The 18,152-nt window shown below is 34.5% G+C and overlaps 1 protein-coding gene across 1 annotated transcript; it reads left to right on the top strand.

Annotated features, from left to right (window-relative positions):
* Positions 1-531: 531 nt before the first annotated feature.
* Positions 532-16,845, top strand: LOC114943212 (uncharacterized). The gene is made up of 3 exons (XM_029318800.2): positions 532-881; positions 1,689-2,142; positions 2,789-16,845. The coding sequence occupies exons 1-3, from the start codon at positions 847-849 to the stop codon at positions 4,466-4,468; spliced, it is 2,169 nt and encodes a 722-aa protein (XP_029174633.1). The 5' UTR covers positions 532-846; the 3' UTR covers positions 4,469-16,845.
* Positions 16,846-18,152: the final 1,307 nt, after the last annotated feature.

The following is an 18,152-nucleotide window of genomic DNA, read 5'->3' on the forward strand; positions in this document are numbered from 1 at the left end:
CGATATATAATTAATATATATTGATATAAATCAATGTATAATTAATATATATCGATATACATTGATATATCAATATATATATTTGTGAAAAAATTCCACGATCTAAAAAGCGTGTTCCATCGTTGGTTCCAGGTTCCGTCAATAGTAGATCGACACGCGCGCGCGCGCGGCTGACTCGAGGCGCGCACGCGCCGAGTCTCGGGTCGATGCCGCACCAGACTAGCCGCACGCGGGCAGCAATGACAGCGGAAGCGATAAAAGTGACAGTGTGGTTCCGCGCATGCGCATCGCGCCCGGCGATTTTCCGCGAACGCAAGTGTCACGTTCTACCAGCGATAAGAGTCTTAAGATAGAAAAAGAATCGTTTCGAGGATGATTAATATTAAATAATATAAATTTATTTTCGACAAAACGGTACATTTATAAATGTCACGAACAATTAATTCGATATGTATATTCGAAATGTGCACTTCGCGCGAAAAATTAGCTGACGAGACGAGAGATGACGCCACGGTCGCCACTCGATGTACCTACTCCTCCTGCCTCCATCCGTCCCGTCCGGAGCCTGTCAAGATTGTGAAGCAGCTCCGTTCGCCGGCTCCTGTGGGTTGAGTCCGTGGATTTAATTTGCTGTAGCCGAGAGCGACAGCACGTCACGAAGCGTGGAACAGATCACCATTCCACGTCCATAATCTCGTTCGCCGCACGCTAAGAGCCAATTTCACCAAGTGCTAAGTCGTGTCGCTGACCAGCAACTCTTCTCGAGGACTTCCGGATAGAGAGAGAGAGAGAGAAAGATAGAACGAGTCAAACCGTTCACCGAAACATTGTAGAGTCAAATAAAGCATGCAATACAACGGATATCCGCAAACGCATGGCAGGTACGTGTCCTTCGCCAGTCCGGGATTAGGTTTATCATGGAAGATTGAAATTTGTTTTCTCGCAATGGCTGATGGCTGTTGTGAGGAGTGAGGTTCCAATAATGGCCGCCATCTCACGCGACAAGCCATTTGTGAAATTGCAAAATCCGACGGATTTTAAAGTATTTCTTAGAGCCCGACGGATTTCCCTGTGTTCTAATAAAATGTCGATAGGTTTCGGTCGCGCGGTGAAAAAATGTACATTGTTGCAAAATTTTGTAAGTACATATTTATTTATTTTTTTTTTGTATCTTTTTTTAACTAAAATTAAAAAAAAAGAAAAAAGGAATGTAATTTTGCTTATACTAATTTGACAAAAAAGCGTTTGACATTTTGAATCACGAATTAGTCAGAAATGTCCTTTGTGGCTCTTTCTTTGTTCAAATTCGGGATCTGCGAATTTTGTTAAAATTTTGCAAAAGAGACGGGGAAAGAATTCGATATTCTCCCTCTCTTTTATTCACTAGCGAATCCTGGGGAGGGGGAAGGTGGGGTTTGGGGTCAAACTCCCCCTGTAAATTGAAAAAATTTATCGTTGATCCTTGAGTAAAAGTTAAGCATGAAACAAAAAATACTAATGAAATAATTTTGCAAAAATCCCCCATAACAGATATTAGGATCCGCTAGTGCTTTTATCTAATCTTCTGACTTCTGACATTTTACTGTTAAATAAAAAGAACTCGTCATTACAAGTTACAAAATACAGCTCTAGACTCTAATTCGAGAGTTTCTAGTTCAGACATGCACAAAAATAAGGTTTTCAATTAGTTATAGGCCCAGAGGAACTAGAGACCATGTTAATCGTACTGGAGGAAGTGGTGGAACTTATTGGAACAGTCAGCAACAAACCCAAAAGGAATACGGAACAAAGAAACAGAACAGGAAGACCCCAGGCGATTTATTAAAAAAACCTAATTGGGATCTGACAAAAATGCCTGCGATAACAAAGAGTTTATATGTTCCCCACATAAATGTTCTAAACAGAACACATGACGAAATCAGCAAATATCATGCAAGCAAGGAGATTACTGTCAAAGGCAACAATACACCCTCTCCAATCCAGGCCTTTGAGGAAAGCAATTTTCCAGATTATGTAATGGAGGAAATCAAAAAGCAAGGATTTGCTGAACCCACTGCAATTCAAGCACAGGGGTGGCCAATTGCACTTAGTGGACGAGATCTTGTTGGAATTGCGCAAACTGGGTCTGGAAAAACTTTGGCTGTGAGCACCACAATTATGATCCTTCATCTGTTAAGGCTGCGGAGTGAAATGCTCTTACTGCGCTGTAAGGAGCATCTGTCTTTGCTTCGTAACGAATGTCAAACGAAGATAGAATGATGCTTTTAGCACTGTGAGCGCATTTCGGACCGCAGCCTAATTATAATCATCATACTAATATTAACACAAGTTATTTTTTAGTTTACATTTATTAAATGAATTTTTGTTGAATTTTTATTTAAGTCTTTATGCAATTGCTTTGGATGAAAGATTCTTTCTCCTTTGAGTATGTTGAATTACATTAACACGCCATAGTATTAATTAAAGAAAGAAATTTTTAATTATATTTTTATAATAAAAATTTTTTTATTATTAAAACGTGAAAATTAGAAAATGAAAATTATAAAAAGACGAGGGATTATATATTCTTTGCTGTTATTTTATATAATGAAAAATATTTTATATAAATTAAGTAAGTATGAGATTGAGGATTTGAGATACGAGATTTGTAAGAAATGTAATGCTCAAAATTTCGAAAACATTTTGTGTGATAGACAAACCTCTTGCAAATCTCGTGTACGTGTTTTGTTTTTAATATAACATAAGCAATTATATATAAGAAGCTACATGTTCTTTCTATTTCTTTTAGTATATCCTTCCAGCCACGGTGCACATTAATCATCAGCCTCGTCTTAGTCGCGGGGACGGTCCGATTGTTTTGATTCTCGCCCCCACGCGCGAGTTGGCCCAACAAATTCAAACAGTTGCACGCGACTTTGGCTCGTCATCATGCATTCGCAATACCTGCATCTTCGGCGGTTCGCCAAAGGGACCTCAGGCTCGCGATCTTGAACGCGGGGTGGAGATTTGCATCGCGACACCCGGGAGATTAATCGATTTCCTGGAGAAGGGCACCACGAACCTACGTAGATGCACTTATCTAGTGTTGGACGAGGCCGACCGAATGTTGGACATGGGTTTCGAGCCGCAGATCCGAAAAATCATCGAGCAAATCCGGCCTGATCGACAGGTGCTCATGTGGTCCGCCACTTGGCCCAAGGAGGTTCAGGCACTCGCCGAAGACTTTCTCACCGATTACATCCAGATCAACATCGGCTCTCTGACTTTGGCAGCGAATCACAATATCCGGCAGATCATCGAGATCTGCCAGGAACACGAAAAGGAAATGAAATTGGCGCAACTGTTGCGCGAAATCGCGACCGAGCGTGGCAGCAAGATGATCATTTTTGTGGAGACGAAGAAGAAGGTGGACGATATCACGAAGACGATAAAGCGCGACGGCTGGTCAGCGATCTCGATCCACGGCGACAAGTCGCAACCGGAACGGGATTACGTGTTGTCGGAGTTTCGTAACGGAAAGACCATGATTCTCGTCGCGACCGACGTGGCGGCGCGCGGCTTGGACGTCGAGGACGTTAAGTACGTCATCAACTTCGATTATCCCAATAGCTCCGAGGACTACATCCACAGGATCGGCAGAACTGGTCGCTGCCACATGGCCGGCACTTCCTACGCTTATTTCACGCCGAATAACGCGAGACAGGCGAAGGAGTTGATCGCGGTGCTGGAAGAGGCCGGCCAAGCTATAAATCCGCAACTGGCGGACATGGCAAACTCAATGAGAAACCAATACGGGAAAGGACGACAGCGATGGAGCCACGGACGTGGCAAGCAGGACAGCGTGCTGTCTCACGGCAGTCCCAGAAACAATATTAGTCCGACGATAAACAACTGGCAGAGCCAGCACATGCCCCATCAGACGAGTCAGCACGGACACAACAATCACAACCAGGTGGCGCAGGAGAAGATGGTGGCGCGTCACCAGCGTAACCCGGGCGGCTATCAACCCAATCGGCAGAACAGCTATCAGCCGCAGCACTCCTATCAGCAGCAGCACCAGCAACCGCATCAGCAGCAGCGACAATCCACCGGTGGCTATCAGAACAGCTACCAGACGGCCAACAACGCGTGTCAACCGACGCATCAGACTGCCCCGAGCGCGCCCAGGTACCAGGGTGGACGGACCAGCGGTTATCAGGGAGGTAATCGTTTCCAGAACCGGCAGAATGGCTTCAACGGTGGTCAGAACGGGCCGAACGTCTACTCGATGCCGCCGCCGTTCATGATGCCGTCCGGCGGCCCCGCGGATTCCGGGATACAGAACCTCGTCAACAACAAGTTCTTCCAGACCAACCGGCCGCCGCCCAACGCCGGCGCTTGCGCCTATCAATCGATGGGCCATTACAGCCAGTTCCAGGCGGTGCCGACCTACGGTTACCCCTATCCGCCTACCCCGGTGCAGCAGTGACGCTTCCCGCGGTGCAAGACCGTCGGAGTACGGGCTAAATGAAGTGAAGTAGGTAAGCAAGCAAGCAGGCGGCGGCCCGCTTATCGGGCGCCTCTCTGCATATGATAGCGGATTTCAATTTAGCTGCAGTAGACTGCCGATTTATCGTCCGAGGAAAAAAAAGGCTGACTAAATTTTCGAGTACACTGTAAACAAATATATAATATATTGCGTAAACGTAAAAAATGTAAAGTTACATCAATAATGAGTGTAAAATTTCATTATTTATCGTGTAATTTTACATCTATTTATGGAATTTTACATATGTTTATGCAATATATTATATATTTTTTTACAGTGTATGTATTATATTTTCTTGGGAGAAATTCAACTGAAATTTTAAATTGGAGTTTCTCGTGGGACTTAATTGATTCGTGAATATCTTTTTAATATCTTGTAAAGAAGAATTGTTTGTTTGCGAGGAATAAATTAATTATTAATATTACTTTCTCAAGTTCTCTCTAAAGAGATAATATTATGAAGATTTGTTTGTTTGTTTGTTTGTTTGTGGTTTTTTTTTTTTTTTTTTTTTTTTTTTTTTTTTTTTTTTTGTTTAAAGTCACGCGATTTTCGAATTTTGATTTTATTTCATGTTTTTGATGCTAAAATTTTTGAAAATCGGCAGTCTGCTTTGTATTTTTAATGTAATACTTATTTTTATTTGCTCTTTTCATTAATTTTTTCTGGAATTGTGCCCGTTCAACGGTTCAACAGTATTAATTTCGAGATATTTAATCGAAATTGAAAACTCGAACACAGTTGTTTCAAATTAAAAAAAGAATAGATGTTTAACAATTTGAGTCCAAAGGATACATATCACATATATACGTTATTTAATTGGGAGTTTTTATGTAATTAAGAGAATTATAAAAATTTAGACAATTAAAGACGAAAAGTATATTATATTTATTTAAAATTTTATGTTTAAGTAAAATAAATAAAAATCTATCATTAATTATAAATTTAAAGCGTAAGACAGGCAATATCATTAATTCTATCATTAATTAATTATAAAAATCTATAAAATGGAAAAAAAAATTAAATTACATATATTATTTAAAATTATCGAACCGATCAATATAGTATATAATAGTATAGTATAAAAGAGACCAGCAGAGCTATAATATATTATAAGATTTTATTATTTATATAAAATTATGTAAATTATATGTACAATATATGTATATAGATTCATTTATTCCGAGAAATTTATTCAGAAAAATACAATTCGAAAATACAATTACTTTTTTTTCTATAGTCAGTATTCAAATATTAAATTTAAGGGTTTAATGGTTTCTGCACGCAGAATGTAAAGAAATGAGGCATATATAAAATATCTAAACTATCCTAACTTTGTAATATAATTATATAATTATAATATATGATATTTTATTTCCGTCAGGAGAACCGATTCGGCCCGAGAGCGTTTTTCTTCATGATTTATTTATTTTCGTTTTTTTTCGCATTAAATTTAGTTGAAAATTGAAACTATATGTATATGTATGTGGACTTGAATTGTTAAGTTGCAAAAAAGAATGATGAGAACTTGATGTTGGCGACGCTATAATTCATCGTGGCACATTCCGGTTTTCGAATTTTTGATGTAGTATTTAGCATATAAGTACACACACTATAATATCGATTCTAGATGTTGACCGTCACGTTGATGATGGTCCACGAATCCCTCTCTACAGGTACATATAATTGAGAATAAATAGTAATCCTCTTGTGCGAGTACATTGTAACTATATTATAAATGCTTTTTCCGAAATGCACGAAACATATAGAAGGGGGTGGGTTAAGACTATATATCAGGTGTAATAATTTATAATTTATTTATATAGTTCGCGTGAGATTACACACATACACACCGAGAAAAAAAATAAAGGAGAATAATAAAAGCGAATAATAATTAAAAAAAGCGCGCTCTATATGGGAAGAAAATTTGTAAGGCCTTTTGCATAAAAATTAAGCCGTTTTTCAGGTGTTCCAGCACACATATAACGAACAAGTTGTCTTTGTTCCGCGAGCGAAAGATTGAAGATAAACTAAACATGAACAAGAGAGAGTAAGAGAGAGATAGCTATATAGAATAGAGAACAGCTGTTTAGAAGATGTCTAATGAATATCTGGAACAGAGCCGCGCTAATGGAACTAAACTGATTTCTGGGCACTTCGAAACTAATCGTAGCGTTATTAAATAAGTGTCCCGTGCTCCGATGATCTTATACAAAAAATTCAACCGAGCCCCGAGGTCTTTGGATCCTCGAAATTTTGCGGATTTCGAAATATCTGCAACTCGTACTTATATAGAACTTTCGAGCCCTTGAATCTTTGACACACTATGAGTCTCAGAAATATAACTTACATTTATATCCGAGATCTTTTAAGGCTCCTGGATTCTTGCTGCTATGTCAGATTGTGACGTCAGAGGCGAGAACGTTGAAAATTCTTGGATATTATTTTTCAATTAAAAAATATTTCGACGAAACACTATTTCAGATGTGACTTTAGCACTCTTAAATACCTTAAAACCTCTTCTTTTCCCTTGACAATCAAACACTTTTAAAGGAAAAGGATAATTTTGGAGATATTTTGAAGAGTGTACTAAAACCACCTGAACTGCTGTTTTATTAAAATATCTTTTTATTTCGAAATGACAGATCTAAGAATCTGACGCCATACAGTTCCAATATGGCCGACGAGGAGCCGGAAGCCTGAAAAATAATCAGGGATATAAATTTTGGCTGCTGCTGTGTTTCGATTCGTATATATTTAGAAATATCCCTTATTCCTATATGACTCAATATTTTTTTATAGACCCTTGAATATACATATATATTATTCCTTTAAGCTTGTTCTCTCTTGGACTCTGATCTTCGGATCTACATCTTGTTCAAAACGCGTATCAAAGTATCGCAACTTGCTCCTCGATGATCCTTGAAGTCTGGGATTTAAGGATCTTAAGGCTCGATCCTTGGAGAGACTTGCTGAGACTTGCTGGGTTTCTAAGGGGACAACACAAACGTAAATTAAGCACGTAGTCACGATGGCTGTGTACCTCGATGCAAAAAAAAGTTTGATACCTTATTTTTATATATATATCGAAAGTGGAATTTGTTGTTGAACCAACGAATGATTATACGATACATTGTTGTTTGATGTTTATGCAATTGGCCACTGAGTGGTCCTAACCTGCGCGCCGTTTCATAACGTGCGGACTGGCCCGCCATCGAAACTACAATGTTCAGTTGTACCTGTTATTTTAGTTGATTGCGTCAAACGGTGGAAATTTATATTGTCGAAATTTATATTATCTGCGCCGTCATTTTTCTCACTCCGGTGAAAACAGCGAACGATTGTACTCTTACTTTTTCGCTAATATATGTATATCTGTATCCCGTCGTCCTTCGACCAGCACAGCTCGCGTTTCTCTTCTAGGCTCTTTGACATTCCTTCAAAAATTTCAAGGAGTCCTCGAACCTCCTTGAACTGCTTATTCTCTCTTCAACTCTAGTTGGGACAATTTTGTGATGTGAGAAGAAATTCTTAACGAGATTTGGTAGATTTTTTCTCCGGATCTTGGACAAATTGGAATCCGTCTTTTGTTTGGATTTGAAGTTACTTGGACTTGAAGACATTGGTCGAAGGATGACGGATTCGTCTTGCGTATTTAATGAACTAAGGATATAACATATTGTTGTATTCTGAAGCAGCCCTTTGCGGTACCGGAGGACATTTTTTTCATCAACATGCCCGATTAATTGCCGAACTAATATTAATTGGCGCACGCTGATATACTATTATATAGGGCATGTGATACATTTTATTAGCAGCGTGTGTGTAGCAATTTTGCGAGCCTCCAGATTACTCTGCACATACCACCGTATATCATGTAATTATCGAGAAAAAATGATAGGAAGAAAACGGTGCGATATATAAAAGAGAAAGAAACAAAAAGAGATAATTATATTTTTTTTCTCTGATCTCTCAATCGGTGGGAGAAAAAGAGCAGTTATAAGTCGAAAAACGTTATCTTTCTCATAGATTTTGCTCTATTTATCGAATCTTTCAATTTTATACATACAAATACTTTTTTTTTTCTTTTGAGCAATCATAAATCGCGGTATAAACTGAAAGTTACTGTTTTTTTAACTTCTATTCTAAAGGCCAGAGAATTAATACAGATAAAAATAATGCAGGAATGTAGGGAACTCGCGCAGGGACGCCATTAATTAATAATAACTAAACCATGATTGATGATGTTGGTTGTTGCCGCGTGGCGATTATATTCACTCTCGCAACTTTTTTTTTTTTTTTTTTTTGTAATTAAATAATTAGCCGTTATCTCATCGCGCATATTAATGTGCACGAAAATATAACGCAGAGATGCAGAAACTCCTTTCGCAGAAAGGTCCCAATCTTAGATTCGCGCATACTTTATATAATAGGGATTGAATCATCGGATTAATTATTGATTTTCGATTCTATGTTAATTGTAAAAAAAAAAAAACGATAGTCAATAATGTTCAACGAAGTGGGCCATTCGCAGTTCCTGGGGACGTTAGGTTTCTTCGGATCCTCGCGCATCCTTTTTGAAGATTTCGCGTTCAGGGTCGCTAGATAGTTGACAGTTTTGTCGAGCATTGACAAAAAGTGTCGGGTGGCTTTTTCAGAAATGGCGGAATCCCCCGAAAGTCCACGGAATTCCACGGATTCTTTGGAAAAGGAGAGAGAAGGAGAGTTTCGGAAAAGTTCCCTGAAAGAGTTTTGGGTATTTTAGGATCTCTTCAAACTTTTGCAAAGTATGATAAAAACACTTAAAGCAGTGGAGTATGATATAACGTAAACACGGGTAAATTCAAGACTTTAGCGATTAGGGTTTTTTTTTAAATTGTGAAAAAGAAATGGTTTTCACAGAAATTACATAGCATATTTTGAAAATTGAAAATAGCGATTAGAATTATTTTAAGTTCGGAACTTTGGCACTCTCGTATTAAAAATAAAAAAGAAATGTTTCTCAGAAACTACTTCATCTTTGGAAAATTCAGAATCGCGATTAGATTTTTTTAAATTTTGGAATTTGAGCAATTTTGAATTAAAAAAAAAAAAAAAAGAAATAGTTTTCAGAAGCTACAGTATTTCTTGAAAATTCAGAACTCTGGCATTTTTGATTTACAGAATATCGGGATTTCGGTACTTTCGAACTTATGTATACATAGTTTTAAGATTAGTTTAAAATTTTAATCTTTTAGAGAATTTTGTGTAGAATCTCTTGCAAGTGTTGCAAAATACGCAGGGCTAAATATTTATATTCTTCGATTTTTTTTTTTTTTTTTTTTTTTCAATCTTTCTTCGATGCTTTTTCGAAAGAAGAAAATTCGAAAGATCTTCTTACATGGTTTTATCCCTTGGATAGGAAGATTGAATTTTTCTTTTACTCTGCTAACCGAATAACACTTACAGTTAAATCTTCGTGTTAAAGGATCTGGATTCTAGGATTCTTGATCGGCGAATATTCAGCTCGACACATGCGCCTACTTTGTCAGTCTGACTGCATACGTGGATGAATAGTGATATAATAATAGGAAATATATGTGTTGCGAGCATATGAAAAAAAATACTGAATACTCTCGCACATCTGCGTGCACCTGCTATCAAATCGCGACGATCTAAATTCAAAAGAAAGAAAAATTACACTGAATATAAAAACATCGCTGTTTCAAATTAATTAATTGAATAATTCAATAAATTAATTAAATCAATTAATTTACCGATGCCATTCGCTTTTATAAAAAAGTATCGATTAATTTACAACGTTGTACAATTATTTTGGGATTAAACAAAATTTGTTTCCTCTTCGTTTGTCTTTTTTTATTTGAAATAAAGTAAGAAAAATGTGGATAGCGGGTGTACGTGTAGTTCTGTGATATGTAAAATGTAGCATATTTCTAGACCTACCTATTGTGCATCATAATTAAAGTAAGGAACGTATTTTCTCAGTTTTATAAGCAGTGTATCAATCATCTGATCGTAACGATATGCTTAATGCAGGGTCATCGATATGCGATATACATTTTTTTTAAGCTAACGAGAAACGAAAAGGAAATGACACCGACAGGCACTTTTCTCTCGCTTTTCTGGGGTAAACACGGTATAACGAGACGGACTATAATTAATACATTTTAATTAGATTGTGTAAAATTGTTTTCTTCGTCAGAGGATGACAATCTGATAACATAGCATCACTTTATTTAACCACGCACGATTTTTTCTCGCAAACTTTATCTTAATTTCTATTAACAAATAATATAAAATTTAATTTTTATTAGGCCTTTTTCGAGCATGAAATTAAAATAAATTAAAGAAACATAAATATCAGATGTAACATTTATTAAAAGCGGAATGTTTTGTACTTTTACTTCTTCAGCCGCAATATACAACGCTATAAATATAATATAAAAATATAATTATTACAAATAATATATAATTATTTCAAATTTTTTCCGGATCGTTTTATGCACATCTTGAAATTCAAAAATATTTTTTTCGCAATCTAGGAATTAATTAATTATTAATTCGCTCTTGTTGATCTATATTATTTATTTTTATATTAGCAGCAGTTATAGTTTTCAAACGGAAATCTTGAAAGAAATATATAATATATATGTATATATATATTATATAATTCTGTATAGACGTTTGATACCTGCGATTATAGTGTTTACCCTAAATCATAGCAGATATAATTTAAATTGCGATTCTATTCGAGAAGCGTAGAATTTTAACTTAATTTTCCAAGTATTAATAAAATGCACAGGTTTCGAAATTGAAATTATACTTCATCAAGTATAGATTTTAGAATGACGTGTAATCTCAGGATCGAAACAAAATCTTTTCTATCTTGTGAACACAGCTTCGTGTGTCTCCTATTTATTGAATTAATTGTTCCATTTCAGTTTTTTTAATTTAAAAACCGATAAAAAAAATCTCTTTTGCGACACCTCGATTCTTCGCGCGCAATTTAAATAGGATCGCTCGATTCCTCCGAGATTAACTGAAGATGATGATATTGTATAGGATAGCAAAAACAAGCCTGATTCTCTCGCCATTCCGTTTGACTTTTCGCCGATTAGAGAAGATCATTATTATTTATAAAAGCAAAATGTAATAATACGACGCGCCCCTGTGATAGAGTCAAGTATCGATAATCGATCGAATCCCGCGACGATAAAACGGAATCGATAATCGAAGATTTCGGGGGAGAGTATATTCTTCTTCTTATCTTCTTCTTCTTTTTCTCCTCTTCTTCTTCTTCAGACGATGAACGCTGACGATGAGTGCTGTGATATATAAGTAAACATTTTAATTAATCGCAAACATAAATATCGTAATATTATAGGAGCTATTCTTTTTTACACGAAGACTGAATCTCGCCAATTTATATATGAGTTTAGTAACCCCCTCCCCCTATATATCCACATCTAAACACGGTGTTGGTCGATATGATGAAGAGTCGCTTGCGATGTATCTACTCTTTGAGAATTGCACAAAAAATTGCGATGTGGAAGACTATTGCAATTTTTGTATCGTCGATCGTACATGTAAGACGAAACTTAACGATAGAAACTTAACGAATAAATAAATACAATTGAATGGATTGAAGTTAGAGCATTATTAGGCACATGGAAGTACCCGAGAAAGGATTTAAGGGTTTAAGGATAACTAGAGAAGACGTGTGTTGAGGGACGAATTATCAAATAAATCATATTTAGATCGTAAAAGAATCTAAATGGATATTAAAAAGAAGAAAAATGAAAGGGGAGAAAACATGAAAAAAAAAAAAAAGAAAAGAGAATGATTTGTTTATGATTTCATGAGCCCAAATCGTCCATTAATGTTCGGTGTGTGATTTCATCTTGTCCCGAAAATGTGGCCATGACCGTAAATATTGTTACTACTTCTTTTCGTAATATTTCGTATTATATCCACTTTGTTTAAGACGAGATGTTCGCGATTTTTTCTTTTTATTTTATAGTTTCCGTAAAAAAAAAAAAACGAATGTACGTGTACGCGATTTCAGGTTCTTCCCCTCTCGAAACTATCGTCGTGTTCCCTTCAGATTTTTTTTGTAGAACTCCGACTTGCGTTCTAGAGAAATCAACACGATAAATTAATGATACGTTAATTTTAGATCTAAATATTTTATTATATATATTTTTTCCCCTTAATGTGCGTTGATAGAATTATTAGTCCAATTTAACGCGTACAGTGATGGATTATATATACATACATCAAATTCAATTTATTATAATTAAAAATACATATAAAATTTTATAAGAAAAAATTTTTCAAATCAAGAGACACGGTAGTGTCTTGTGTTAAGTCCGCTAAAGGCTACAGAGTAAAGAGGCTACAGAGAATAATACAAATAAACGCACACATATTTTTTTTTATCAACACGCCCCTTAAAACTTATTAAATGTATCCTTAATTTAACGCAAGGGTAATATTTTTTTAATTAAAACACATAGGACATAGTTTAAGTTATTAGAACATTTATAATACTCGGCGATCGATCGCGTTTCGATCGATCGATTCGTCATCGTAACTTAAAAAAAAAGAGAAGAACCTAATAAACGAGCTAGATTCGCGGCTGAATTTTTTTATGTTTATTATATACTCGATTAGTTTCTCGTTTTAACTCGCTAATAAAATTCTAGCATAACTAGCACGCGATTTAATAAAACGCAAAGGAAAATAAAACCACCGACTAAATAAATAAATAAATAAAAAAAAGAAAAAAAAAATAGAAAACGAGCCACTATAAAAAGATTTATAATCGAACCGCCGCGAAGATAAAGCAAGATGTAGGCGAAAAGTATGTGCCGAAGATGTAACCTGTTGCTCTCAAAAGAAAGTATCGCGATTAATTATTAATATCCTCTTTACTAACAACTCGTTCAGAACAGGTTGTTGCAAGGCCTGTCCTGCGCTTCATTTTTTGTGATGATGGTCCTTCGACGGGTGAATCCTTCAACAACAGTATGGTATAGCGCGTGTATCGTCAAAAAATTGGGCCGCGTTTTGGCGCCGCGTTTCTTTCTTTTAGCGTTCAAATTTAAGGCTCCTTGATCCTCGCCATGTTGGATTGTGACGTTAGAGGCGAGAAAATGCGCGCTGAAAATTTTTGCGTGCCCTTTGTAGATAAAAAGATATTACAATGAATCAACACTACAAAATCCTTTGGCACACTCATCAAATTGTCCAAAAACTATCCTTTTTCCTTGACAATTAATCAACAGCCGTAAAATTGCCTCATATTTCAGTCATTTTCTCGCTTCTGACGTCTCGATTTCGACATGGTCGATGAGGATCAAGGAGGGCTTTTTAAATGGCCCGCGAAATCGAGCCCTCCAATCGAATCGCGTGCACGTGACTCTCGTCAGCGAAGGCGCGAATTCAAAAATGTAATAGTAATAATGACGCTAAGAACGTGCGCCGAGAATGCGGTGCGTTTTTTGTCTTAATTCGAATGTACGATGAACAATGTGAACAATTCGACACGGAAAACGTGATCCGTAGCGATTTTTTTCTCTTTCCTTTCCTCTTTTTTTTCATTTCCAAATTTTTTTATTGAGACTCGTACGCGTGTATGTATGTGCGCTTGTCTGTGAGAGTGGATTTTGTCTTCTTTATGGTGAGAATCAAGAGAGAAAGTGTGTGTGTGAGAGAGAGAGAAATTATTGTACATCGCTAAATTATGTACATTTATATAATGAAATCCAACTTGCGAAGCAGAAAAAGAAACATGTATGCGAAAAAGAAGGAACTTTGCGAGTTCCAACATCGTCCTTTGGATTGATGCGAACAAACATATAGTATTAGGACATAAGACGTGAGAAATTAAGCAGTCAAATTAAAATTAGTCCATTTTTGTAAGACTAAAAAATCGAACTTACACATTTTGCATTTTATGAATTCAATTCTCTTTAATATTTGGCAAATATTTTGTGTTCCAATACTTCTCATCTAAGACAATAGATTAGATATCTAAATAAAATTTGAGAAAAAATGGCTGCTTAAAGATATAAAGAAATCACGTGGAATATCAGAAAACGATGCTCCTTAAAATTAGAAACAAATTTAAATAAAATAAATTGTATGTGTAAACAATCACAGCTGAATGTAAGAAAGTGAAGTAAATGTGAAATGCGATGTAAAATGCGAATGTGAGAAATTACAAAGAAACCTTTTAGAATAGCGTAGCTACCAAAATCATGCACTGTTCGAAACGAAACTAGAATCAATGCGATGTAACTGAATCTTCTATTTCTGAACTGTTCATGAAATATTGTGCAGTCGAACAGAATGTTATTCCGAAAAAATATGTGCGATCAAGATTTTTTGTAATTGACTCGTTACATTGATCTAAGAGAGTGTTTGCGTGTGTTTGTGTGTGTGTGTATTTATGTTGGTAAGATGTGGCAATATAAAAGGCAGAGAACTTCACAAATGCGCATAAATAATATACATATAATATTTTATGATTATAGATATTTATATATAATTTTTTCAAAAGCCACTTGGTCATTTCTGGACAAATATATATTTACCGAATTTCATCGATCGAATTTAGTTTCAAAAGAGTGATCACTTACCAAGTGTGATTTGAAAGAATCTAGAAATTTAAGACTTCGCGATATATACATATATACATATATACAATGCTGTACTTTGATTTTAGTCTATGTCTATACAATTCTTTTTCTTCCTCAATTTTTCGATGCGTACGAGAGATGTAGAGTTATCACACAATTTCACCCATTTTTATTTTCAATTTTCTGCACAAGTGTATAAAAAAACAAATTTCCATACAATATTAAACTCTAAACATGTCCAAAATTGGAACATAAGACGTCTTTAAGATCTCTTCAAGATGTCTTTCAAATATCACATGAAAAAACTTTTTAAAAATGTCTTAAAGATTTTTCTAAAGAACTTCTAATGCCCAAATTTTGGACATAATACTTTTTCTACATTCTCAAATCGCTGACTTCTTCGAAAAGATTATTTATTCTGCAACTATGAGGAGAGAGAGAGGGAGACATGTTATAATTTGTTGTGATTAAACAATTCACAGAAGAAAATTCTAACTAGTCAGATTTTGTATGCTTTATAACGCATAAAAACATTTTCAACATCGCATCTCAACAAGACCTGCCGTTTTTTTTTATGGCGAACGAATTTCGAAAGTCAGTGATACAGTTGGGCACGAGATATGATTTGTAATGTTTTTGTGAGAAATAGTCATGAAAAATTGAACAATTAAAACTCCAAATAAAAAAACGATAAACTTGACATTGGAAACAAAGTACCTGTTAAAATTAAAAATGAAAAAAGAAAAAAAACTAGCCTTTAAACTTAGAATTATTTTTATAGAGTTTTATTTTTTACATTTATATTTATATATATAATATATATATATATATATTTATATATATATATATATTTTGCGGAAAATTGCGAACTCGAATAAAATTCTAACTGTGTCAATTCTTGCAAAAACATTATGAATTATTGCAGCAATTTTGCTAATTATAGATTCACTACTTTGCTTGATACAATCAAATTTGCTACAAGGGTGATATTGCTATATATAATACAAACAGAAAAAAGGGAGTTAAAATAATTATAAAATACATTTTTTTATGTTTCGATAACACTTGTACTTGATGTAAAAAACGTAAAAAAAAATACTAAAAAAAAAGCGAAGATAGATAACAAAATTTCCTGATTGTAAGTGATTTGAAATCCAGTGGTTTATTCGATTTGTTTTCACGGCCAAAGAGAGGTGGAATCCACGAAATGGTGAGAATAAGAAGTGTCTGGTTTATTTTTTCCACCATGACATATGTATTTCAGAGCGACAAGTACGATAGTATAATATTATAAATTGTGTATGTATGCGATACAACAGAGTGGCTGCGTTTTAGATATGCGTGAGTTATATATGAGAGATGTTTGAGGAAAAACCGAGCATTGAATGATGAGTTCGTCGTACGAATCGCTTATAAATCGATCGAAAAGGAAAAAAGAAAGAAGAAAATAAACATGTTTGTGTTTGTTGCTGTAAGCGAGAGAGAGAGAAAAAAATATACATTTGTTACATTGTATTACGGACGCAAAGGAAGAAGAATTAGCGCGAAGCGATGTTAAGTATCAGGCTCTATATTCAGATTCTCTTCTGTAGGTTTCATTAAAGTGCATTTCTTGTATGTTATTACAGTATTACAGTAGAACATAAGAAAAATAAACGAATGCAATAGTATGTAAAATGCATTTGTCTTCTTTGCCTATTGCAAATATATATATATATATATGCCTATATATACTCTACTGTTATATAAAATAATAAGAGAAAAAGAGAAGAGAATTTTTCAGAAAATATTTCTGATTTTTCTTTTTTTCTTTTTTCTTTTCTTTTTTTTGAAGAGCTTTTGAATCTCTTTGTCAAGAATGTGCTGATCGAGATTGATGTTATTTTAATTATTATAATTAAAAACATTGATTTGTGATGTGATGTACTTTATTTTGAAGATTTTTCCCAACTTGGATCTCGTCATTTCATTAAAAGTGAGTATTTTTTATAAAAATATTGTATGGTTTTTTATTTTTAGAAAATTATTCAATTTGTAAATTCTTAGATAATTTATAATATATATACATCTTTGGAATGTAAAATATTGCAAAAAGGAAAAGAAAACTAATAAAATCTAATTATACAATACAGCATATAATTGCATAAAATTATAATTTTGAATGCAACAATTACAGATAATTAAAAATAAGGCGTCTCAGAAATAAAAGCCATGAGAGTTTGAAAACAAAAAAAAAAGCAGAGATAAATTGACCCACAAAATTAAATTAAAAATTTAATTAAAAAAATAAAGATAAATTAATAAGAATATTATTAACACGAATGCAATATTTATAAAAAAAACTATAATGTTTAATGAGAATAATAAAATCGCGAATCTAATTGGCTCCGCCATGTTGTTTCTACCTTATCGAGTAAATGCACAATGCATCTTAGCATGACGAAATATCTCGATAAATTTCAATGAAGAACAATTTATACGCGTTTGCGATACAAAATTATTTGACATTTAAATTTTAATAGACTAGAAAGATACGTCATCAGTTTCACACGGAAGAATTATTTTTCTTCGAAATATTGATTAATTGCATATTTTTTTTGATAAATTAAAAATATAATATATAATATAAAAATTATATATTATATAATTATATAATATATAATATAATAACCCAGGCAGCAAACTGACGTCATTAAACGTCATTTTGACGTTATTAGACGACAGAATGACGTCAGTTTGTTACTTGAGAATTATATAATAAAAATATATTTTCTTTGGTAAATTAAAAGTATAATATAAAATTTAAATAAATTTCAATTTAAAATTATAAAATCTGTGCCTCTTAAAATTTTGCTGCTTAGTAAAAAAATATTCGAGATCTCTATCTACATTATTTTGTTAAATATAGCGCCTTTCGAGTCGACCAATGAACGAAGAGAAGCCCCTCTTATTTATTACTGCATCTATGAATCTTGTTTCCATCG

The sequence above is a fragment of the Nylanderia fulva genome, unplaced genomic scaffold (assembly GCF_048542155.1).
Source record: "Nylanderia fulva isolate GAGA-0341 unplaced genomic scaffold, ASM4854215v1 Scaffold15, whole genome shotgun sequence".
Taxonomy (NCBI): domain Eukaryota; kingdom Metazoa; phylum Arthropoda; class Insecta; order Hymenoptera; family Formicidae; genus Nylanderia; species Nylanderia fulva.